Source organism: Punica granatum, chromosome 2 (assembly GCF_007655135.1).
Source record: "Punica granatum isolate Tunisia-2019 chromosome 2, ASM765513v2, whole genome shotgun sequence".
Taxonomy (NCBI): domain Eukaryota; kingdom Viridiplantae; phylum Streptophyta; class Magnoliopsida; order Myrtales; family Lythraceae; genus Punica; species Punica granatum.
Genome location: NC_045128.1, coordinates 2,203,920 through 2,227,881, shown reverse-complemented (window position 1 = coordinate 2,227,881; position 23,962 = coordinate 2,203,920). Strand labels below are relative to the sequence as shown.

Sequence of the window (23,962 nt, the reverse complement as noted above, 5' to 3'; positions counted from 1 at the left end):
GGAACTCGAGTTGCCGATCTCTGTAAGATATATTACTATCGGGTGCTTTGGGGAAGATCTCTCTATTTATTGTTTGAAATTATGAATTACTTCCCACAATCCCGAACCTTGGTTTACTTGGCTAGGCAGGAACTGAGTTTAAGGCTCTTCAAGCTATGATGGCTATAAAGAACAAGACGGGTGTGAAATTGAGGTCCGCAGGGGATGAAGATGAACTCGCCAAATTTCACGAAAAATCGATGAGCAGGGAGGTCAATAACTTAAGTCGTTGTATTCAAGGATGGAACCCGGATTTGGATACCAGGGCAAACCAAACAATTGCAGTTCATTGAGTATTTCAAAACCTTCCCTAACTTCCCATCGCCTGCAGCATCCAAAATGCGGCAAAACTCGACCTAGCCATACAAACCTTATGCCTTTGTCAGTACTCAACGTCCAACATATAGACGAAGCAGACACAACATGAAGGGGGCTTTAACTATAAGCAGAATAGAATAGGAACGAGAGCAACAGTACAAACAGAAGGAAGCAAATCCAATGTTGAACGGAGGGAATTCGTCAAGAAGATTGCCCTCTTTGTCCGATATAACGGTCCATGTCAGTGTACTCACAATGAGCAATGCCAAAAACTTGGAATAGGACCAGGCCGGAAAATTAAGTTAACCAAATGTCACCAAGAAAGTAACTGAAAATGAAATGTAAGTTCACGGTACCTCTTTTAGCTGATGAACACTGTTCCTCACATGGTTGCACAGTAGCCCACTTCAGTTCAGCTGACAGCTTCTCTTCCCTCTCTGCTCCCCTTATATATAGGACCCGAATGAAATCCTCTTTAACCACCTGATGCGTAAATATCCTCTTCAAAAAACCAAACCCAGAGAGAGATCGAGAGAGACAAAAGTTACAAAAAGATGAGTACGGCTTACCAAAAGAAGCTCGCGTTTGTGTTTCTTATCACCATTGTCGTTTTCTCTGCGAGTTTCAGTACTTGCTACTGCAGAGAAGGCAGGCACTGGAGACAAAGTAAGACTCACCAGCCATCTGGGGTCGAGAAGAGTGGGAAAACAGGGCATTCTCACAGCAGACACCACCACCAGCACTACCGCCGCGTTAGGCCAGGGTGGAATGGAGAGGACTCCTTGGGGACCTATGACACTGCTGCCACCCTAATGGATAGCAAAGCTGGTTCTACTTCTACCACCTTCAATGTGTTGGACTATGGTGCTAAAGGTGACGGGAAGGCAGATGATACCAAGGTGATTGTTCAGATAGATTCTTAAGGGATGACTTCTATTACAAAGCTATATTGAGAGGGAGTTCCCAAGTATACTGCTCCCAGTTTATGGCGAAAATTCCTTTCCGAGACATTTACATCACTAGAAGAGAGAAGGTCTAGCAGTCCTCCACACTGCAGTCCATTAAAAAAGAGTGGCTGCTCCCTTCCTGACTTCTAAGCAATATCCAAGTGGAAAGTTCAAATCATTCGTTAAATCCTCATTAAGCTCCAACACTCGGTTGCAATGCACCCAAAAAGCTAAATCACCATATGCGCCATAGAGCACTTTTTTCCTTAGGCTTGGTGGGTCTGGCATCAGTCCTATGCTAACCGCAGGATATTATGGAATTGTGCAATAGAAACTGGATAAACTGAAGTAGTCAAGGCCCTCTAGTCCTCTCAACCCATACCCCTGGCGAAATAGACCAGAGAAGCCTGTCTTTAGATGAGCTGAGTAACTATTTAAATACTTAAGAGTTTGATAGTCGCTAACCAGTCGTGCAATGGCAGGCATTTCAAGCAGCATGGGCAGCAGCTTGCAAAGTGGCAGCATCAACACTTGAAGTCCCCTCTGGGTCCGTATTTCTCGTCAAGCCCATCTCTTTCTCGGGCCCTAACTGTGAAGCAGACATTGTTTTCCAGGTAAATTACATGACACTTAATTAATGCCAATAGATATCTAACCCAACGAGAGCAATTGGCAAGTAATAAACATTTTTGTGAAGCTTGATGGCAAGATAATTGCTCCTACAACCTCATCTGATTGGGGATCAGGCCTCCTGCAATGGATTGAGTTCACAAAGCTAAAAAAGATAACCATCAGAGGGAAGGGTATCGTCGATGGACACGGCTCTGTGTGGTGGAATGACATGACCGATGAGGTTACAACAGAGGAATCAGATTTAGAAACCTCCATGGCCGATAATTCAACTGCTACTACCAATGATACAGTAAGTACTGACATATCACAGGCTCCAGACAAGAAGCATAGGATCAAACCATTTTGCATATGGATACTGATGATTCTCTTCTTTGGGCATGTTGCAGATGAGCTCTGAGCTGAGCAAAATGCCAAGTACCAAACCCACTGTAATTATCTACTTTCTTCATGTTCAAACTGCTGCTCTCTATTCACAAAACTAATGGAAATTTGCATGTCTGACTTGCAGGCAGTCCGGTTTTACGGTAGTAGTGATGTAACAGTCACCGGCATAACTATACAGAACAGCCAACAGACCCACCTGAAGTTCGACGCCTGTACAAATGTTCAGGTCTCTGGCATCACTATTTCTTCCCCAGGAGACAGCCCCAACACGGATGGGATCCACCTGCAGAATTCCCAGGATGTGGTCATTTACAATGCCGATCTTGCTTGTGGTAATTCTTTAATATAAGAGCTTAACATTCATTCCTCACTGAGAACACCATAAATAAGGGCCGTAAAACTTTGGAGTACTCTTAAGCAGAACAATTCCAAAATCTGTAAGATGCTATACTAATAAAGATTATTCTTCTCTGATTTGTGCAGGAGATGACTGTGTCTCTGTACAAACTGGATGCTCAAACATATACATACATGATGTGAATTGTGGACCAGGACATGGCATAAGTATTGGCGGCCTTGGGAAAGACAATACCAAAGCTTGTGTCTCAAACATCACTGTCCGAGACACCACGATGCATGGCACGTTAACTGGGGTCAGAATAAAGACATGGCAGGTAAAATTTCACAATCATCCCATCAAATACATTCCATAATTTTGATCTGTCAATGATATGAGACTCGATCCGCTGCAAAGCCAAGCTAGGCAGTTTCAACTCATGCATTCTTTTAGCTCTAGCAGAAGCTAAATCTTACCGTTGACCCTGCAGGGAGGCTCAGGTTCCGTGCAAAACATCATGTTCTCCAACATCCAAGTTTCAGAGGTTAAGACACCCATAATGATAGATCAATACTACTGTGACAAAGCAAAGTGCAAAAATCAAACATCTGCCGTGGCACTGTCGGGGATTAACTACATGAATATAAGGGGAACTTACACATCACAGCCCGTACACTTTGCATGCAGTGATAGTTTGCCTTGCGTTGGGGTGTCCCTAACAACCATAGAACTGAAATCTGTTCAAGAAAGCAACCACTTGTATGGTCCCTTCTGCTGGGAGACCTATGGAGAGTTGAAAACCTCCACCGACCCACCAATTGACTGTTTGCAGGAAGGCAAGCCATCAAGCTTCCCGTCTCAGCTAGATTCCTGCTGAGTTTAGTACAGGAATCCATATAGATATACTCTAGTGCTTAAATTCCCATTGTAAACGAGATAAAGTACATATAGAGATATCTTCTATAAAGTGGAACTTTTGGAATTTTTCTTCCCCCAGAATACACTAAATGTCAGCAGACATGCAGCATTTATCACCGTTCATTGGATAAAATACCTGGTTGCATCCCCCCTGCTAATAAAATCAGCTACACGATGTTCGCTGTAAGAAGAAACACAGATTCAACAATTGACATAAGTCCATTCTGTTGCCAATAAGATCCATCCGATGCCTGTCTTTTCAAATAATGAAATATCTAGTTTAAACTTTTTTCATGCTACAGTGGCCCATTAAGTTCCAGCTGCTATGCCTAAGAGTCATCAATTCCCATTTGAATTAAATAATTACTACTATGAAAAGAAAATTCCTAAATTTAAAAAGTACAACATGTTTTGTTACATGCCACGCTCACTGAAAACTCACACACTTCACTATATTCAGAGTAATAACAAAGAGAGGAACCAAACACAATTTCCCCAAGATTTGTTTACTGCAAGAGCCGGCCTCAGTTTCACCAAAAGCTCTTAGAAACGAATAATATGCAGGTAAATCGACAATAACATACTCTTCTCTCTCTCTCTCTCTCTCTCTCTTTCCTTTTTGCTTTTTCTTGACCTAACTATCTCCTCAGCAAAGGTTGACTTGTAGCACATCGTCTATACATCATTCATCAGCTTCTGCACTTCTGCAGGGAGGAAGGATTTAATGCTCCAAGCATCTTCATAGCACATCGTTTATTTCATTCCATGCTTAATGCATATTATGCTTCCAATCAGGCCAACAAGGTCCTGTAGGCACATAAATTGAGTGTACATAAAAGCCTATATATACTAAAAATTGCTGCGTTTGGTTTCAAAGTAGGATTTTAAAATCAGATTTTGATTTTGAAAATGAGTGGCATAAATGGTTATGTATGGGGTCCACCCTTTGACTTTGTATGAATTATTTTGTTTTATTATGGAAAAAAGAGTGGTATAAATGGAGCCCACCCTTTGACTTTATATGAGTTATTTTGTTTTGCTATGGGTAAAATTAAATTAAAGTGTGATTTTAAAATCATACTTTGAAACCAAACAAGCCAAGAAACTGAAAACTTACATTTTGCAAAGAGTGAATGGTAAGCGAACCAAATGATAATCATGACTTCCCAAAACCGACAGCAACTTTCTTCTTACGGGTTTCTATCCGTTCAGGACTAGGTCGCCCTGTCTTGGCCTCATACTTCTTTTCTAAGGCCTGTCCCAATAATCAGCAGTGATGAAACTAGCGTGGTAGTTCAAAAACCAGAATAAATCCTTCTCATATGCTAGGCATTTTTTTTGCTAGGGAATGGCAATCCATTATCTCACCTGCAAATCTGCTCGGATACTTTCAACGACTTCTTCAGTCATTCGATCAAAGAAAACAATCCCCTGAAAATTTGTGATCTCATTTAGATAATATCAATTCAAGCATGATTGAAAAGTATGAATTTCAATAGAACAAGGTTATCAATTTTTGGGTAATAGGTTGAAGTATGGTAAGGTGACAAGAATACAGATAGTAGAGAAGATATCTCAAGACTTACATTTTAATCATGACTGGGTACATATCCCTAGCCAATGAGAATGCCAATACTATAAAGTTATTCATGAAAAAGGAAAAATTCGATGCACAGGTTGCTAAGCACATTTATATTGAGAATCTAATAGTGGTAGTTTTATGCATGCACACACTAGTCATTCTATCATTAAAATTGCACAAAGCCAATAGTATGAGAAAAGTTTAGGACACCAAAAAAGTGACATCTCTCTGCAGTATTACTAAAAGATAAGAGGTATCAAGCAGCCTCTCCCAGCCAGTGATTTGAAGAGCTATGTAGAAGTTTCCACAGTAAGAAAACCCAGGAAGAAGGAAGAAGAACAAAGGTGAATACTTGAAAGTGATTATCACTGTGTATATCTAAATGTTGAATTATTAATTTGACCAGAATCACGTACACCAACATTGCAATATGTAAGAACATACATGAGATTTGCAGAAGAATTTATTGGTGGCTTGGATTCCTTCTACCCTCAACATAAAGTTCAATAGGCAGAGCATGGGCAAGGGTAATGGAGAGGAAAAAACCGAGGTTTTAATCATATAGGACTTAGTACAGTTGTTCCTTTACGCAATACATGCTAGAAATAAAATGGAGCATAATCTGACCAAACCAAAACAAAATAATATGATAACATCGTTCAAGGAAACAACCTTTAAATGGTCAAATTCATGTTGGAACACACGTGCAGGTAGACCTGACAAATCAAATGTAAACCTCGCGCCGGAAATGTCGTGGGCATCAATCTTCACAGATTCTGGCCGCTGCTCTTAAAATAAGACACCATTTGATCCATGAGAGAAGAGAATAATGCTATGAAAAATTTTTAGATGGATCACATACAGCTTTTTCAAGCATTCATCCTCTGATTAAAAGCTTAGATAATTCAAGTAATTAGCAAAATATCCAAGAAATAAGCTTTTAAAACAAATATCTAAAATGTCCAGCAAGCATAAACCAATACTTAGCAAACTAAGAACACGATAAAATAACAACCAGCTGATATTGAAATATTACATACAACAAAAGCAAAGATGTAATACTACTCGCGGGAAAGTAGGAGTTTATTTTTATCGAAATAATCTACAAATATTACTTATATCATAAGTAACCATTTTGATTTTGCATGTGCTAAATAATATACTAAATAAAATTATGACACCCAGGAAGCACTTCCCTATGCCCCTTGGCCAGCTACCAAACCACACATCCTCCCCAAACCACAATCCCCACCGAAGAAAAAATTTTGCTGCTATTCAGTACTCCAGTATTAAAGAACAAGGCGTAGCCTCAAACAGGAGCAATGCACTAAAATTGGTAGACCTTGATGTACGAAATAAACTTGGATAAATGAACAAACACTATACCTGCACATCAGCATAGATTCCAGGGAAGGAGAGGCAGCCTTCATTGAAGAGCACCGTCTTTTTGGAGTATCTTCCGACCCTAGGGTTCACAAGAACGATCTCCTCGCCCTCACCACGCTCGCCAACTGGGTTAAACACCATGAGCTGAACGTTGATTCCAACTTGGGGAGCTGAGAGCCCTATCCCATCAGTTCTGTAGAAAACTTTCTGAGCATACTGAGCATTTCTTATCAGCAGTTAAATACTTCTAACATCACCACAAATATCTCCAAATTCAAACAAGATGACTACATAGCAAGTTTCTGGGCGGAAGATCACCTAACAATATATCCTCGATCATAATATGAAGATAACATCAGAAATCCGAGCAACAAGCGACAATCTCATCGAATTTAAGCACGCACTGAACTTACTTGTACATAACGTCGAACATCTCATCCACTAGCTTCTTCAGGTTATCGTCAAATGTGCCAATCCGCTTGTTCTTTGCTCTCAGTATAGGGTCCGGATACTCCACTATCTTCAGAGGAGCTTCAAATTGAAGATCAGCAGCTGAATCAAAAAATTAACACAGCACAGAGTCTCAGCACCGGAAACTGGCAATCGGCTAATTCGCATACACACACGCACTGACTTGCTTACCCGAAGCGACTCCATTTTCCTTGAGTGAGGGGCCTCGCCGGGCATGCGCTCGAGAAGCAGTTAACGGCAGCTTGGACCTGTTGGAGAGCGGGACAAGCCTCGCAGGGGAATAGAGACGACTGGGCAGCATAGACGAGCTCGGAGGAGCTCGCCGGAGATAGGCGCCGGGGAGGAGAGACTGCGATAAGGAAGATAGGTGTAACCAAGCACACGCGCGGGCCATTGCGACCGTTAGGAGGGAGCAAGCGACAGGTAACGGAGCTTGTGGAGAGCTTGTGCTATACCGCTCGTTGATATATCTTTCCGGATTTTGCATTTGTAACCTTCCAACTCTTTAAAAAAAAAAGAGGCAGTTTTTGTCTTCAACTTTGCCATTTTAGTCCTAGATCTTTTTTTTTCGTTCTCGTCCTCAACCTTACAAGTTTTGCTATTTTAGTCCGGCCACATTTTCCTTCCAAAATAACCTTTTTCTGTCAAAATGATTATTTTTAAATATTTATTATTAATTTTCTCATATAAAAAATAAAAATAAAAAACAGAAAGGGAAAATGAAAAGGGAAGAAAGTAACAGGGAAGAGGGGGAGTGGTGGCCTCACCGCCAACCACCACTCTCTCTAAACAGGGTCGTTAGGATCACTGTGGTCGTCGACGACCCCTATTGGGAAGAAGCAACGACGCGACATGCTAAATCCAATTGCTAGTACTTTTACAGGGAGGTCATCATTAATAAGCATTCGAGTATATATATAGAATTAGATTGTCCGTCTCTCACTCGGGAATTATATATATCCTTCTTTACCTACCTACTAAGAGTAGGACAAAATTGATGGATCATACAAGTTACAAAACTATGTATACGCAGATCATTCATGCATCGCGACGACATACGGCTCATGGATGAGACGAGGTTGTCCACATTTTCTTCGTCAATAATGTGTGCTAATTCAATGCAACCTGCTGAAGAATTATATGTAAACCTTTCACGCCGATTTTGATTTTGGAAACAAAAACAAGCATAATCGCAAACACATGAAGTAACGGAATCATCAGTCTTGACATGAAGAGGTATTTTCTGTATTCCTTTAAATGAAATATATATTATTTTATTAATGTCGAGTTTGATTATTTATTAAATTATTGTTTCTAATGATATACAGTTCATGAATACATGCAAACGTAAAGAGTCTCATACTGATCTGCTCATAACATTAAATTTTACCAAAATAATCACATATTATTTTCCATAAATAAAAATTTTCATATTTTATTTTTGGAGTCAACTACGCCAACATACATAAGAGTACTCGCCTAATTTGTTTTGTAATTAGATAATAACCCTAAAACCAGTTTCACCTTGAATGGCATCGCTTGCTTAAGCTTTAAGGCAAATCTTCTCCGCTTTTCTATTGTTTTCCTTTACAAAACCATACTCGTCGATAATGTTTCGCAGTAACAATGAGAATCGACAATCAATGATAAGCTTCTCGAGTGATGTAAGGCCCTTAATCGGGTGCACGGCGAGATCAAGCTCCTCTTTCATACCTCCAAACCCTACAATCTCTATCACCTGGAGAAACTGTAGATCCAAGTTAGCGGACTCATCGCTGATCTCTAGCTCTTCATAACTAATTCCCTAATTTCAATAATTTTTTTTTAAAAAAAATGAAGATTCTGCAAGTCATTAGATAATTATATATGTACAATATACAAAAAACTGGAACAAATTGTGCCTCGTAAGGCAAAGGAGGCTTTACATTAGTAATCTTTTTACCCCCAACCAATTGATGAATGATAATTTGGCATAATTTTATTGTAACAGGCTGCAGATCATTAAGTTAAATATATTAAACAATTAAAGTACGAAAGAAATTGTAAGGTCGTCTAACTAATTTAATTGAGATCCTTTCCGATTTGTCACATCACGATCTTTATAAAAAGATAAATCTTATCAAATTCCGAAGGAAGTTTCATAAGAGGACATATGCAAGAAGTATGCAACCAGCTTCCTCAATAAAGGAAGAGTCGATCTGCAAGGAAGGGACCGGGAAAAGTTCCAAAAAATTTGAAGTTAACAACGTTTTTATTAACAAATATATAAAACGTAACTCACCCCCGGCAATGTTAGGTGTCGCACGGACGGGGCTGCCCTTTATCAGGGAAGTCCGACAGACGAAGATGATCTAGTGACAACTTCAGGTGCTTCAAACCGCTTAGGTCGGGAAAAAAAGGCAACCACCATTCGATCTGCAAACATCAACACAGACATATTATGCTGAAACAACAACATAAATTAAGATCGATCGAGCAAAAAATGGGACTCAGAACAGGATGCATGGGAGCAGCTATATTATATATAGAGAGAGACTAATCCAACTTATATGAGTTGCCATGTGGAACTAACCAATTTGAGGGTTCTCCTATTCCGAAGAGTGAGGGGCCTTGATTTCCAGGGGACCGCCTCCCGATTGGGATCGCCGGTGCTCTCCCCCTATTGGGATCGTCGGCGCACTATGTGGCCTCAATTCCGTCCAAATTAACGGAAAATTCGACGTCGTGTTAGAATTATTATCAAATCGAAAGTTTATACATTTTATGGTTAAGAAAAAAAAATTCGTGCTAAAATTATTAAAATGTGAAAAATTTATACTTTTTTCTTCTTCTTTTTTTTGTTATTAACCCTTATTTAGGAATATGCTTTTCTCTATCGAAATAATGCACCTAATTTCAAGAGAAAAAGGAAGACTTCCGCATCTCATTATAGATCTTTATCATTTCTCAAAAGTGGAACCAATTACGAAAGAAGTAATGCTAGGAACTATATGGATGGTAAGGTATGGTATGTATCTATGTACATATAATTAACAAAGACACAAAGAGCTCGGCTATATAAGTGGTCGTACTTTTCAACAAACAGAGAGTCAAGGTGTAAAATCTATTTGTCGACCGATAAATAGAAAAAAAAAATGAATAGCTCACCTCGACTTAGGTAATATTTTTCTTAGTTATAAAGGAGATTTATTAGTATAGTATATTGAAATAGAAATACTAACTATCTAATAAAGATACGAATAATCCCACTGAATATCGAACATGAGATCTCTTGGTCACCAAGTGAGAAGTGCGCCACTGCGCTACACGCTCTAGATAAGCCTTAGGTAATATTTTCTGATGTATGATTTTTATTCGATCACGTCTGAATTGTATCTGGAAAGGAAAATCTCGTATTTGTTTCCCTCGAATTGCTTAATCGGATTTAGGAAATTGACATTTAAAATATTAAACCCTTTTTGTAGGTGGGGAAAAAAATTATGTTCATCAATTTCTCAAAAATTTAATTCATCAATTTCTCAAAAATTTAATTCTTTGTTATAGCCTATCCTTTTTTAAAAAATTATTTATTTATTATGTGCAATCTTCTATTTTCATTTTAGGATTAATTACACTAATGGTTTAAAAAGTTTCATAAAGGTAACAGATTGGTCCAAAAAGTTTTTTTGATAACTTATTGGTATATTAAGTTTCAAAACCGTTTCGATTTAGTGCATTCCGTCATTGTTTGACGTAGCTTATTACGTGTCAGTGTTTATCTAATGAGAGTTATACTCTGTTTAACTCTACTCCAAACTTTTTAAAATTACAAAACGATCCAAATTTTCCAAAATTTTTCAATTTTGTCCCACCTCTCTATCTCCTCTGTACATTCACTATTCATCATCTTTTTTTCCTTTGTTCATCGTCCCAACCTCTCATTTGACTCAGGCACGATCCACCCCGAGCTCGCCCTCTCCTTCGACTATGTGAGATCCGTCATGACCTTGCCCCCCCTCTCTCTCGATCAAATCGAGCCCTCGCTTGGCTTTCTCGCACTTTATTTTTCACTGTAGTCTGCTCCAACATTCTTCGTATGGCTAGCACCAAACTGGAGCATAAGCACAGAAAAAGAAGAGGATGCCGCCGCCGATGAGGACATCAGTGCTTGGGCCGCACCCATTGTCAAGCTCGAGGAAGTCGCTGTCACACCAGCGAAGAAGACGAACTTTGACCCCATCTTCGATCTTCGGATCTCATCCCTCACTCCGTTACCAACCCTAAAATCCAAGGATTTGAAAACCCTCGATTCACTTCACGATCACGATTGTAGGATGGCCATCCTCGATCTTTAGATTATCAATCAGTGAGATGAAGAGAGAGAGAACTTGCAAAAGAGAGAGAAAGTCGAGAAGGAAAAAAGAGAGAGAAGGTGGGTATATTTTCAAAAATTTTAAAATTTTGAATCGTTTTGCAATTTTAAAAAGTTTAGAGTAGAATTAAACATAATATAACTCTGGCACATTAGATAAATACTGACACGTCTGACGGAATGCATTGTATCGAAACAGTTTTGAAACTTAATTTACCAATAAATTATCAAAAAAATATTTTAAACTAACCTATAATATTTATAGAACTTAACCCATCTCTTTATGAACTATTCACAGGCCAATAATAAAAATAATAAGCACCAGAACAGGAGCAGAGAAGACGCCAAAGCCAACACCAACACTGCGTCTCCTCCTCCTTTCTTCTTCGAGTCGCGAGGCGAGCGAGAGAGGGGTTAGTGGTAAAATCTTCTCTTCCTCCTCACATCTTTCTCCTGCTGCTTCGATTCGATGCTACCGGTATCAGATCCCAGCTAGCGAGCTTCGCTAGCTTGATATTATCTGCGTAATATCTTGTTTATGATTAATCTCTGATTGCTTCCGCTCGGCTCTTCGGTGGAGTTGAGAGTGATGATCCGATTGTGTCGGTCAGATCTGCTGCCTGCAACCAAACGCGTTGTAGCGCTGCTCTGTGTCCATTGTATACAGATTCGTTAAGGTTGACGATGCCGTGATTAATGATGGAAATTCTGTGAATTTTTTTTTCCCCTGTATATAGCTGGTCAGAGAAAGTTGCAAGCATGGGGCTATCATTCACGAAGCTGTTCAGCCGACTTTTTGCCAAGAGGGAGATGCGGATTCTGATGGTTGGTCTTGACGCTGCTGGTAAGACCACCATCCTCTACAAGCTCAAGCTCGGTGAGATCGTTACCACTATCCCTACCATCGGTGAGTCCCGATAGAATCGAGGATTTTTTTGTTTGGTTTGTTGTTTTGCTGCATCTTCTTCAATGGATGAACGTGTTGACATATGAAGCTTTAGTAATAACGGTTGATACCTAATCTGATTAAATGATTGGAAGGATGATTGATTTTTGTCGTCGAATATCTTTAGTTGAAAAAGTGATTTACTTGGTGGTGGAAATTGTTCTTTTGCAGGATTTAATGTGGAAACTGTGGAATACAAGAACATCAGTTTTACCGTTTGGGATGTTGGTGGCCAAGACAAGGTTGCTCTCTTCCTCTGTCTACTTATAATGAAAGAAATGGCTAATCTTATTCAGAAGTTTTGCCCTTCTTAATTATTGCCAATTCCATATATGTGGTAGCTCATCTCGTGTTGAAAGACGCTAGAGATGTGGATCGAAGAATTAGTGGTAGGAATTTTAGGGGGGGATCAAGGACTACCTCATCATTAGGAAGCATAAAGTGATGGTATAATTTTATGAACTCTAAGATTTGTTTTGCTCCTAATGTAGAACTAAATTCTACAGCTTATGGTGAGGGAGTTTGGCTTGGGGATGGGGATTGAGATTGAAACTGAAATTGAGATTGAGATGACCATTGCTGCTTCTGTGCATTTGATACTTCAGTTAGGAATCTATTACTTGCTACTGTTTGTTCTCTCCATTAATGCTGAGAGATATGTACTAATGTGGTGAGTTGCATGGGAGGTTGAAACATCGATATTGCCTTTGCCTTTGGTGGTCAAAGGAATGTTCTTGGATGGTTGTGTTGGTGAATTGGCAATTGTTTAAATAGAGGTAAAAATGTGTCTCTGGAAGACCAATGGACGCTTCTTTATGTTCCTAATGTCTCGTGAGAGAGAAATTGAAGTTGAAATTCTTTTTCCTTTTTCTAATTTGTGGTAAAATATTGTTCTTCCCTACACAACTGATGTTATTTTTCTGCAGATCCGTCCATTGTGGAGGCACTATTTCCAAAACACTCAGGGGCTAATTTTCGTTGTGGACAGCAATGATAGGGATCGAATTGTTGAGGCAAGGGATGAGCTGCATAGGATGTTGAATGAGGTACTACTTTTAGCTCTTCTATACTCACTTTCTGTTTCAATCTCGATCTCAATGTTACTGTTAGATTATTGGCTGAGCCATGATGCTATAGCAGTTTTGCTTGTTTAGCAATATCCCGGGGGGTTCAGCTAGGACATTGAATTCTGCATTGCTAAGTTTTTACTGGGTTCCTATTTGATGTTATAATGTTTGTTGATTCATATTGTCTCTGTAACTATTTGTAAGTATTGTCTAATTGCACTTTCTATTTTTATGGCTCATTTTATATTCTCCAGATTCAGTTTGTGGAGATATTAACCGTATATGTTTACATTTGTCTTCACATATCGTAGTCCTTCCTGAACTCTTATTGAACCAAGTGATCAATCTGAATGTCATTGATAGAGCCTAACAAGACCAGCTGTGGCAAAGTTAGGTTTAATGGAGTTGACTGCGGTGTCTTTTTCCTTTTAGGATGAACTGCGTGATGCGGTTTTGCTCGTCTTTGCCAACAAGCAAGATCTTCCGAATGCGATGAATGCAGCAGAAATAACTGATAAGCTCGGTCTTCATTCACTCCGTCAGCGTCACTGGTAAATGGGGAATCCCTGCAATCACATCTGTGTAATATTTTAGTCGGTTGAGTGAAAAGAAAAGACAAAAGAGAAAAGAGGTTACAAATCTTTATTTGTCATCTAGACCATATCAGTAAGAAGCCGTGCTTTGTTCTTTTCATGGGCAGTAACATGCTTGAACTGCCTTATGGAAACACAATTGCATTTTTCAGGCTATAAAAAAAGAAAAACAGAACTATGGCAATGCATTGAGCAGACCCTACTTTTTTAGTCAAAATTACATGATAATTGGTTGTTTTGTGTGTTGTGGCTATTCGTTCCCAGGTACATCCAGAGCACCTGCGCAACATCCGGAGAAGGCCTTTACGAGGGTCTGGACTGGCTCTCCAACAATATCGCAAGCAAGGTACCGTACTACTGATCCTATGAACTACCTTTCCATTGCTGTTCATTACTATTGCAAGGGTCACGTAAATATGATCCTGATGGTGATGAAATTGAAGTAGGCAGAGATTCATCGTCCCTTCCGTTCTTTCAGGCTTGATGATATCACAAAGATTCTGGTTCTGGGTGGTAAAGCTTGGGGCTGTGGATCTTGTAAAAGTTTGGCCTTTTATTTTCACTTTTTTCCTTTTCAACTTTACTGAAAGAATGAATGATGTAATATGTAGGGAGAAGATAATTCTGATATTGTAACTGCACGATCGTTTGCTAGGATTTACTTACTGTGGTTGGTGTGTAATCGCTCGGCTAGCCGGTATTGTAAACGGTAACCTTTACCCCTTAGACAGTCAAAATTTTCCTTAATTCGTGTTCTTTTTTTTTTTCTCGTTATCCCACGTAATAATATTCATTATATTGTTGCAATGATCTTTGCTGCTCGATATATCAGTCCAAGTGTACATCATATTGGTGTTTCCATCTATAGTTCGAAAAATGAAACTTTCAAATCGAAATAAACGTGAAATTATGAAAGATATTATTAGAGAGAACAGTGATCTATGGTTAAGAAACAGTGAATGACTCAAGAAACAGTGATCAACAATTAAGGAACAGTAGTGACCCAACTGAGCAACCACACTTACCAGTGTTTTGGATTATAGAGGATTATATAGGTCGTGGTAGGATTAGTCGTGCAAAGTTCGAGCATTTTTCATTATTATTATTTTTTTGGAGAAAATATATATTAGAATGGTAATGATCCCTGCCACGTATAGCAAACTGAGCGGATGGATGATTCTTGTCCATATCCTCCGACCGTTGAAATGATCCCCAGTTATGAGTTTTAATCATTTCCCAAATACAAAACAGATCCTCGCAACGTGACGTGGGGCTGTCCCTAGGAAAACTCCTTCCTAATCCTAATCCTAACCAAAATGCAATTTGCGGCTGAAAATGATCAATTATCCATCAACGGAGTCCGATTGGCCCTGAACTAAGATCTTGTTAGGGGCCTCACATGCCATTGTCATTGTGGGGCATGCCCAAATAAATCTCCCTCTCTAGATATGGTAAGTGTATTTTCGTCTCTTCCGATCCGGTTGTCCGATCAGTTTCTTGCAAGATAAACCGAACCCTGGTGCTCACATGAAGAGTTTGCGATGATTGAGCCGAAGATCTTTTCCTATTCCGATGGCATCTACGAGCCACCGGTCGCTTCGCTCGTGAGCTATCGCGTGGACCAGCTTAAATTCATCATTAGGAGGGAAGGAGAGAGGGAGAGAGAGCAGAGAAGCTGCTAATTAATTAATTAATTAATTAATCAAAGGGGGCAAAGGGTTCCTACTTAAGGGATTTGTGAATGTGGTGTGTATGAGCAATTTATGGCATAAGATTATGAGGTGGGCTAATCAACCTCTAATAAAGTTACCGAAACAACAAATACTTAATGCGAAAGGCATTTTTCCGTTAATCTATTGGCTCTCGATCAACATGATCCACGCATTAAAATTTCATCTTTGATCAATCAAGGGTTGTACTGGCCCAAGATGTGTGAAAAGAGTGCTATTTCGCAGTTCAAACTCACGAAAATCGTCCCCCGAGAGTGAAATGTAGCTAGATAAGAACCTACACAAATATGCGTGCTAAGTGAATATGCGATATCTCAGTAATTACTTATTGTATGAACAAGATGCGAAAATATTAGTCAATATCAGACGATTACGAGCCTTATGTCGGTCGGTCCATGGCAGGCGATTCTTTGATCTATAAGTTACTATACATACAATGTCTCTTAATTAATTAATTGATAAAACAGTGGAATATTAGTTAGGCAGACGATTAAAAGTCGTACGTCGGTCCATGGCCACAACAGATATGGGATTGCTAAGAGTGGTAATGGGACCAAACAACTTTAGCACGACGCGGGCCAGCGTAGGACGTGCTTAGATTGGGAAATTAAGGAATAGAAAAGAGATTTTGCGTTTAATGATACGATTTTTGTGTGGCTATTAATTCTTTCTTCTATTGGAATTAATTAATGGGGCTTTTGGTTAGGCATAAGTCCCTTTTTAAATTTGAGATTTATTGATTGGTTAGTGCTTTAAGCTTGACCCATCATTAATTCATCCCTCCAATTAGATGCTACTTACCTTGTCCTCTCTCTGTCCTTTTCCCTTTATTTTTGTGTGGACCAGAAAATTAGAGGCTATGTATAAAATTAATCAAATAAATTATGCGATAAGAAATCAATTTTATCTGCAGTGCAGGGCTCAATATAATCTAGGATAAGTTGATATATAAGTGAAAAGCTCTCCGTAAATCTCACCTAGTAGAAAAATTATTTCCAATTGGAGTTGGGCAGTTATTAATTTTATGTAAAGCATAGTTAATAGGAAAAACAGCTCATGGAAATATTATTTATAAAAATAAAGGAAAAACAACAAGAAGTCAAGAACGACATTTTCTCGTATTTTTCTTAAAATTTTTGTTGAGGAGTCAATGGAATTTGTTTTTTGGTTGATGGAAATTCTTTTTTTTTTATTAACTAACATATAATTATATATGGTGGTTAAATGAACATTTGCCTTTGGGATTTGTGTATAATTGCAGCCTCCCTCCTAAAGTTTATTCTCTATCCCTCACTTTTCAATCAATTTAGGAATGTCCCCTCTTGAAGTTTGATTCGTGGCTATTTCCTCACATGTTCTGGTTTTTGCTAATGTCTCCCTGAAGTTTATTTTCGCCTGCTAATAAGTACGCCTATAAATTCAAAATTTGCAATGTCGCCAATGTGTCATGATTCATTTCTTTTTCTCCCAGGGAGGCTCTCGCTCAACTTTTGAACTTATAAATTTTCTGAGTCGTCGTCATCAATGAAGGGGGTTGCTTAATTTTTTTTTAAACATGCCTTAGCATCAAATTCAACCGATCAATACTCGGCCAAGGAATGTTCAATTGCAGATTATCATATAATTAAGCTGAGGGATAAATAATTATAAAACCAAGAACTTCATGGGGAAATGGTCATAGAAAACAAAATCTAGGGGCATAATAATATTGCAGAAATTTTCAACATAATAGGTGATTATAAGGAGAATAACTTTGAGGCGCATTGCAACTAGGTCCATATTTTAGGATGAAAGAGACCATTGTAGTTTTTTTATACATCATTATAATTTGTAAATTTAAAGTGAGTACAACAAATCAGCAGTCAAGGCAAGGCTATGCCTAAACAAGAATTAATTTAGGTCAATAAATTAAGAATATCCTATCGTTTCAATTGAAAAACGAAAAAGAGTGTGACATGGCTGCTGATGGTTTGTTTACTTACTTAATTATATAAAAATATTCTTACAAGAATGGCCGATATAGATTATCAAAGTATGAGAATTTTGCTGAAAATTACTTGTATGATAATATTTATAGTAACATGGAATAGAAGCCCTTTGTATTAGTATTGTAACTTCTAAGAAGACTGAAAATATCGATGGATGCATACATTCAAATTTTCAGACATAATTTCTTGCAATAAACCATTCTTTTCTTCTTTTTTGGTTACAAGGGAAACCCATTAACTTAGTACTGCAATAAACCATTCTTTATTTTAGCTTTCCTTTTTTATTTTTTTTCTTTTAGTGTGAACTCTGATATTCGAAAGTCCAATGAGTCATGACTAATTCAGTCGAGTAGGGTATGCCCACTAAGAAGTAGATCTCTCTCAGCGTGAATTTTCTCCATCCATAAGACTAGAACTCGAGATCTTGAAAATTCATGTATAGCTATTTAGATGCACATCTTGAAACTCTCTCCTTTTCTGTTCAATTGAGTGAATCTCTGCTTAAATTGTGAAGATCCTTGAGTTGAATAATCCGTATCTGTTTTCCTAGCCTGCCGACATAAAATAGATCCCCCGGACGAAGACTAATTAATTAACTCTATTGCATAAGAGGATATATGGTTTTGATCATATTCACATTGTGCATTCGATCTAATTCAATGACTCTCATGACCTAGCTTTGCTTTCATGCTATCTAAGCATATGTTATCTATTCACCAAAAAAAAAATCGTGTTATTTCGAACTTATTATAAAAGCCCGTGAATGTGGTGATCTATTAGATTTCAAGTATATATATGTAATCTATGCGAACGAATACATATCTCTAGAGAAACTATATATATAGGTAAATGGTTCGTCTATTGTTTTGGGCAATAACATGTTATTATTTTAAAGTCATATTTTCATCTAATGCAAAGATGAGTAGCCAGGTAATTTACGGAATATTCTAGAAGAGATGGTAAAAATTCATTAGGATATTTTCCAAGAAAATTCTAGTAATTACTTTCTTTTTAGGTTAAACATGAAGCATCTTATTTATCACCTTTAAAAAATTTCCCTTCCTTTTTTGGTCAATGAAGTAAACATTTTTGTCCATGACACACGCTATAATGCACGTCTTTGCATGTGTCTATACATATCTATCTTACTCCACGCACATATATATATGGATGCTATTTATCTCACCCTCATTTCCCTCAATATTTAAGTCAAGCATATAAAAATACATATACAAAAACATATATCCAAGGGTGAATTATTAAATTATGTGGTGATCTCATTCTATCGTGTCATTTTTTTTATTTTATTAATGAAAAGAAAAAAAATAAAAACTTATTATTATCTTAGAGCTACCCTATAAAAACCCCAATGCCTACCTTACTTTGCTCATTACCTCCCATCCTCTCCTTCTTATTCCTCTCTTCCTTGTAGAAAAGGTCCATACAAGATGGACAAGAAACCTTGTACCTCACAAGATCCAGAAGTAAGGAAGGGGCCATGGACTATGGAAGAAGATTTGATCCTCATCAACTATATTGCCAATCATGGTGAAGGTGTATGGAACTCCCTTGCCAAAGCTGCTGGTCAGTACTTCCGGTTATCGCTCATGATGATCGTGCTTGTCAATACCTAGCTATACAACTAGCCAGTAAGGGCATGGTTGATTCTTATAAAAATGCGTTTTCTGCTTTCTGTATCTGTTCAAACAAGATTTATAGTCGGCAGCATGCACACGTCTATAGTAAACACATAAGATTATGTAAAGATCTTACTTTGTCAATTTCTTTTTGTTCCTATCAAAGAGTTGCAAGATGTGTCTAAACTGCGCATGGTTTAAATTATCATAGTGAGTGCCCTAACAAACGTATTTATCAAAAACCCGGGTCTTAAGGGAGGCAAACTTCTTCAATTATTTTCACCGAAACTAAACAAAGGGGATTTTTTTTTTTAAAAGGATAGAGTATTGTTTAGATCATATTAATGATATTAAGTTAACTAAAAGGCAGGAGAGACTTGGGTCCTCACTTGCCGATGGAGAAAAACCCTAGTCATATTCTCAACATTGTATGGTGAATAATCTTGGTTTTCTTTGTTTCGTGCTAGGCCTTAAACGTACCGGGAAGAGTTGTCGTCTTCGATGGCTAAACTACCTCCGACCTGACGTACGGAGAGGCAATATCACACTGGAAGAACAACTCTTGATCATGGAGCTGCATGCTAAGTGGGGAAACAGGTAAGTTAATTTACTATACAATAGTGCACGCAAATGTATCCGTAGTCACATTACCACTTAAAACGAGAATGAATGAGGATAAAAAAAAATGATCAAGAATAGAAACTCCGATTTCGACCCCTTACCTCAAAACCATCACGATCTCCGTCATAGTCGAACCGTGAGGGAACTCTTCTTGTCATGTTTTCCACTATATTCTCTTTGAGGAAAGGAACATTCTTGAGGGTACGATCCATACAGTTAGGGAGCACATCTTATAAGCACACAGCTCGCAAGAGGGGAGGAAAAGATTTGCCATGGGGGGTTGGGGCAATTCCTAGCCACCAAATAGATTACAACACGTGAGGAAATTTCGTGGCAATGAATTTTCAACGTGCGGATGAAGGCCTGAAAATTTCTGCTGAGGAATAAATTTCATCCATCAATTAATTTTCCAAAAATTGTCGATTTAGCAAAGTCCCATGTTGCAAATATTTTTTTTTTGGGCAAACTACTCGATCTTGCCCATTCAATTTTCATACACAATAATGCAATGGATAACATACCCTAAACCATACTTGCAAATAATTGTTCGACGTCTAACTTTTACATTCGAGGGGGAAGCTACTATAAAATTTTTCTACATTCTTCTGAAAATGATGGCTATGAGGGAATAATAATAATTTCTCTCAAATGGAAGATTAATAGTATTTGATTTTCAAAGAAATTAATTCGTTCTGATTAATGACAATTTGGTAAAAGTGATTTTCTTAACCTAACTGCCTAACCTTAGAAATGAATATGCATATGTGTATACACACACACATATAGTTTCCCAAATCAAACAAGTGTTGGCATTGGTCCCATAAAATGGACCGACCAAATATCATATTATCATATGTATTCGGTATATGTGCATGTATATGCAGATGTGCAAGTTGATGTTATAATAAAATTTTCACATGACACATTATCAAATTTAGAAATGAGGTGCCAAACTTCTAGATTTAGGAAATGCAAGCTTCCCATTTAAAGTTAGATCCAGCTCAGTGGCTTATATGTCGACTGGTTATTTTGGAACAAAGAAAATACATTTTTTTTCCGATAACGGGCTTATTATTATAGACCATATTTATTTTGGCTTTCTTTTTATTATACTTTTTACATAGTTTGGTACCAATTTATAATAAACTCACGGAATATTTTGAGGGTCGAACTTTATTTTCAGGTTAAATCATTTTCTTTATCTCAAAAAAGTTAAATATATTTTCACTCAAAATGTTTGTATACATAGAAGAGGTTTGGTACAAAAGTCGCCATTCATGTATATATGATCAATGTTGAATAGTACCTAAATTTGAACATTTTTCAGATTACTTCATTTCCAAAATCATGAACTTGTTTTTCATCCTGTACCATGCCATATATATGATCTTTCATGATAAATCCTTAATGATTTCATTTCTCAGGTGGTCGAAAATTGCTAAGCACTTGCCAGGAAGAACCGACAACGAGATAAAGAATTTCTGGAGGACAAGGATCCAGAAGCACATAAAGCAGCCGGAAACCTTTCCGGGACAACTGCCCACTGATCAGATGAACATAGATCACCACCAGGCTAGCACGAGCCAAATGTGCGGCATGACGGCAGATATGGTCACCTATTCTCCACCGGCGACTAATTTCCAGGCAGATCATCATGTGGAGGCTCTTCAAGCTCCGCCCAATAACCTAAATGTTGAATCCGATGAAAGCTACTGGAGCATGGAGGACCTCTGGTCAATGCAGTTATTGAACGGTGATTGAGGCATGCACTCAATAAAAGCTCGATATACTCCATATATCACCGGACCGACTCGATATATTAATATTTGGATCTCTATTAACTAGCTAGGGTTTGTCGACCGACTGTAAGTAAGGGGGTCTTAAGGTTAGTATTTTCATATATACGAAACAGTCTAATCTCGTATAGGGCTTGTATTTAGTGGATCCTACACTATAAAGTTCCTATGGTGAATGAGAGTATTAATGTGGCTTATGTATTATTTACATTATGCATGTAGGTAATGAAGATTTTCTTAGAAAAAAAAGGAGAGTGAGAGAGAGAAATATATAAATGAACTGCAATAAAAATCTTTTTAAGAGAATAATGTCAATTCTGTGTAAGTTTGAGAGAAGTAATTGAGGTAAAAACTAGCAAGTATAAACATGATGAGTTTTTACTGTATATATCGGGTTCCATATTTTGGTTCCTTGCAATATAAATGTATGTGCCTAAGAAGATCCGCGTCTTGCTGATCATGGAAAAATCCATATTGGGTTTATGCGAAAGTCGTAAAACAAACTATATGTTATTGAACATGGACCTGTTAATGGATCAATTGATGTACTGTTTAGGCATATTATCCACCTTGCACACGAAGCACACAGGGGTAACGATAAGCATAGTTCATATATATAATTGAAGTAATTACCGGACAGACCCTATCACAGGCTGCCACGTTGAAAAGTCAATCGCCCCTAATTAGCAAAGTTCTTATTGGGCTTTTAGACTATATTCCCATATGTGTGGGTGGCCATGCAAAACCGAAGTTGGACGTGAGCCTAATTTCACATGCATGGTCTTCTGTATTTTCACGTCAACTTGCCCGACATTCACATGCATATATTAAATAATATCATGACTCTTTCTTCAATCTTTCACACCATATTAATTCTCTTTGTTAATTCTAATTTCAGAAAATTGTTTAATCTCATATATCGGGGTGGTTAATTAGTTCAGTGTTAATAAAAAAAGGGGTGTAGTGTAATAGCACATGCCTCGCGTTTTAACCGAGAGGTCGCATGTTCAATACCTAGTGAGATTATATGTGCCCCTTTATTAGTTATTTATGATTTCTCTTTCAATTTCTTAGGTCATAGACCTTCTTTATAAAAAAAAAAAGTTTGGTGTTAAATACAATGCATATACAAGTGTATATGAGATGGTTTTCGAATTTTTTTTTTCAATGCACGAGCTTTAGGAATAACCGGATGTTTACAGGTTGCAGTTGATAGAGCCAAATTATGAAAAATACGTTGTAATTGTTGACGGATATTACCCAATTATTGATACACAGACTTCTCTTTTATTTCGAAAAATATCCATACATCTATAATTACCTGATACATATGAATGAAATGATTCGATAGGAGACTTAGAATGAGTAAAAATACGTGTAAAAAGAAAAATAAGATTGCGATCGATCACACTCTCATATATGAATGACAACACAGCATTGACAAATGTTGCATCCAATAATTTGAGGATATGTAGAATAGACAAACTAAAGAATCCAATTCTTATTCGAATTTTGTACTTCATTCACTTATATATGGGCGAAAGAGAGAGACCATGAAAGCGTCATCCAATATTAATTATATGCGGGGAGAACATATATATCGACGACTTTGAAGGTCTGTCCACTTTTTCAGTCACGTGTTTTAAATGCCAATATCCTTTCCAAGGGAAAGAGGGCAACTATCATGTGACGAAAATGGGAAAAACACATGATTGGTCGAGACAGATAAGTGAACAAAACGTGTGAATTGGTTGTGGACCAGCGTCATGCATGATGTCCAGCTATACTTTTATCTCCCATTACCTAGCTTCTCGATTAAGCCAAAGATATATATCAACTGATTAGAGTGCCATTGAAACTAAGGAGCTAACTATATAATAGGTAGATCGATCGGCACAATAACAAAGCAGAGCAAATTATTTCATCGCATATTCTTTTTCTCTCATTGACATGCTATCTTTATGTTTTTTTGATGAACTCTGTTTAAATTCTGGTGTGTGTGATTATTTGCGAGAAAGAGTGGTCAAATCTTGATCGCTATCGCTCTATCGATTTGCTATCTATCTCGATGCATGATAACAAGTCAAAAATAGTGCTCTGAACATCATATATCAATACCAAGGTTAATGAATTAATGGACAGCATGCACAACCGCATCACTTAATGCGTTCCTTTTACGTGCATTTTGAAAAATAATTCATTAATAATATACTACGAT

General features: G+C 37.8%; 4 protein-coding genes and 3 long non-coding RNA genes across 10 annotated transcripts; 3 read left to right on the top strand and 4 right to left on the bottom strand.

Annotated features, from left to right (window-relative positions):
- Positions 1-248: 248 nt before the first annotated feature.
- On the bottom strand, positions 249-1,068 carry LOC116196819. Its single transcript, XR_004154899.1, has 2 exons — positions 927-1,068; positions 249-840 (listed from the first exon to the last, which is right to left on the bottom strand). It is a non-coding gene; the product is annotated as an uncharacterized LOC116196819 (long non-coding RNA).
- Positions 847-3,640, top strand: LOC116196816 (polygalacturonase At1g48100). Its single transcript, XM_031526722.1, has 7 exons — positions 847-1,256; positions 1,787-1,918; positions 2,002-2,226; positions 2,324-2,365; positions 2,446-2,653; positions 2,805-2,995; positions 3,149-3,640. Exons 1-7 carry the CDS (start codon positions 912-914, stop codon positions 3,533-3,535), a joined length of 1,530 nt encoding a protein of 509 aa, XP_031382582.1. The 5' UTR covers positions 847-911; the 3' UTR covers positions 3,536-3,640.
- LOC116196820 lies at positions 1,251-3,234 on the bottom strand. The gene is made up of 3 exons (XR_004154900.1): positions 3,135-3,234; positions 1,770-2,604; positions 1,251-1,688 (listed from the first exon to the last, which is right to left on the bottom strand). It is a non-coding gene; the product is annotated as an uncharacterized LOC116196820 (long non-coding RNA).
- Positions 3,641-3,939: 299 nt separating the features above from the next.
- LOC116196817 (peptide deformylase 1B, chloroplastic/mitochondrial) lies at positions 3,940-7,466 on the bottom strand. Of its 3 annotated transcripts, none has more exons than XM_031526725.1 (7): positions 7,187-7,466; positions 6,958-7,075; positions 6,545-6,737; positions 5,831-5,941; positions 4,945-5,007; positions 4,694-4,831; positions 3,940-4,383 (listed from the first exon to the last, which is right to left on the bottom strand). In XM_031526725.1, the coding sequence occupies exons 1-6, from the start codon at positions 7,407-7,409 to the stop codon at positions 4,733-4,735; spliced, it is 807 nt and encodes a 268-aa protein (XP_031382585.1). In that variant the 5' UTR covers positions 7,410-7,466; the 3' UTR covers positions 3,940-4,383; positions 4,694-4,732. The 3 variants fall into 3 exon arrangements, with proteins under 3 accessions (XP_031382585.1, XP_031382584.1, XP_031382583.1); XM_031526724.1 differs by having other exon boundaries at positions 3,940-4,435; positions 6,958-7,096; positions 7,187-7,465; XM_031526723.1 differs by having other exon boundaries at positions 6,958-7,096; positions 7,187-7,465.
- Positions 7,467-11,636: 4,170 nt separating this feature from the next.
- LOC116196764 (ADP-ribosylation factor-like) lies at positions 11,637-14,728 on the top strand. 2 transcript variants are annotated; one of them, XM_031526646.1, is made up of 7 exons: positions 11,637-11,779; positions 12,104-12,273; positions 12,484-12,554; positions 13,239-13,358; positions 13,812-13,930; positions 14,237-14,318; positions 14,451-14,728. In XM_031526646.1, exons 2-7 carry the CDS (start codon positions 12,126-12,128, stop codon positions 14,454-14,456), a joined length of 546 nt encoding a protein of 181 aa, XP_031382506.1. In that variant the 5' UTR covers positions 11,637-11,779; positions 12,104-12,125; the 3' UTR covers positions 14,457-14,728. The 2 variants fall into 2 exon arrangements, with proteins under 2 accessions (XP_031382506.1, XP_031382505.1); XM_031526645.1 differs by having other exon boundaries at positions 11,639-11,786.
- LOC116196765 lies at positions 13,842-21,366 on the bottom strand. Its single transcript, XR_004154888.1, has 2 exons — positions 20,050-21,366; positions 13,842-13,957 (listed from the first exon to the last, which is right to left on the bottom strand). It is a non-coding gene; the product is annotated as an uncharacterized LOC116196765 (long non-coding RNA).
- LOC116196763 (myb-related protein 305-like) lies at positions 18,955-22,069 on the top strand. The gene is made up of 3 exons (XM_031526644.1): positions 18,955-19,274; positions 19,795-19,924; positions 21,373-22,069. Exons 1-3 carry the CDS (start codon positions 19,139-19,141, stop codon positions 21,707-21,709), a joined length of 603 nt encoding a protein of 200 aa, XP_031382504.1. The 5' UTR covers positions 18,955-19,138; the 3' UTR covers positions 21,710-22,069.
- Positions 22,070-23,962: the final 1,893 nt, after the last annotated feature.

Excerpts from the sequence above, each read along its gene's own strand:
- LOC116196817 (XM_031526724.1), bottom strand. The coding sequence starts at position 7,409 with ATGGCCCGCGCGTGTGCTTGGTTACACCTATCTTCCTTATCGCAGTCT. Across the intron at positions 7,097-7,186 it reads GGAAAATGGAGTCGCTTCGG|CTGCTGATCTTCAATTTGAA; the intron begins GTAAGCAAGTCA and ends TTTTTGATTCAG. Across the intron at positions 5,942-6,544 it reads GAATCTATGCTGATGTGCAG|CGGCCAGAATCTGTGAAGAT; the intron begins GTATAGTGTTTG and ends TTTTAAGAGCAG.
- LOC116196763 (XM_031526644.1), top strand. The coding sequence starts at position 19,139 with ATGGACAAGAAACCTTGTACCTCACAAGATCCAGAAGTAAGGAAGGGG. Across the intron at positions 19,275-19,794 it reads CTCCCTTGCCAAAGCTGCTG|GCCTTAAACGTACCGGGAAG; the intron begins GTCAGTACTTCC and ends GTTTCGTGCTAG. Across the intron at positions 19,925-21,372 it reads CATGCTAAGTGGGGAAACAG|GTGGTCGAAAATTGCTAAGC; the intron begins GTAAGTTAATTT and ends TTCATTTCTCAG.
- LOC116196816 (XM_031526722.1), top strand. The coding sequence starts at position 912 with ATGAGTACGGCTTACCAAAAGAAGCTCGCGTTTGTGTTTCTTATCACC. Across the intron at positions 1,257-1,786 it reads GGAAGGCAGATGATACCAAG|GCATTTCAAGCAGCATGGGC; the intron begins GTGATTGTTCAG and ends GTGCAATGGCAG. Across the intron at positions 2,227-2,323 it reads CTGCTACTACCAATGATACA|ATGAGCTCTGAGCTGAGCAA; the intron begins GTAAGTACTGAC and ends GGCATGTTGCAG.
- LOC116196764 (XM_031526646.1), top strand. The coding sequence starts at position 12,126 with ATGGGGCTATCATTCACGAAGCTGTTCAGCCGACTTTTTGCCAAGAGG. Across the intron at positions 13,359-13,811 it reads TGCATAGGATGTTGAATGAG|GATGAACTGCGTGATGCGGT; the intron begins GTACTACTTTTA and ends TTTTCCTTTTAG. Across the intron at positions 13,931-14,236 it reads TCACTCCGTCAGCGTCACTG|GTACATCCAGAGCACCTGCG; the intron begins GTAAATGGGGAA and ends ATTCGTTCCCAG.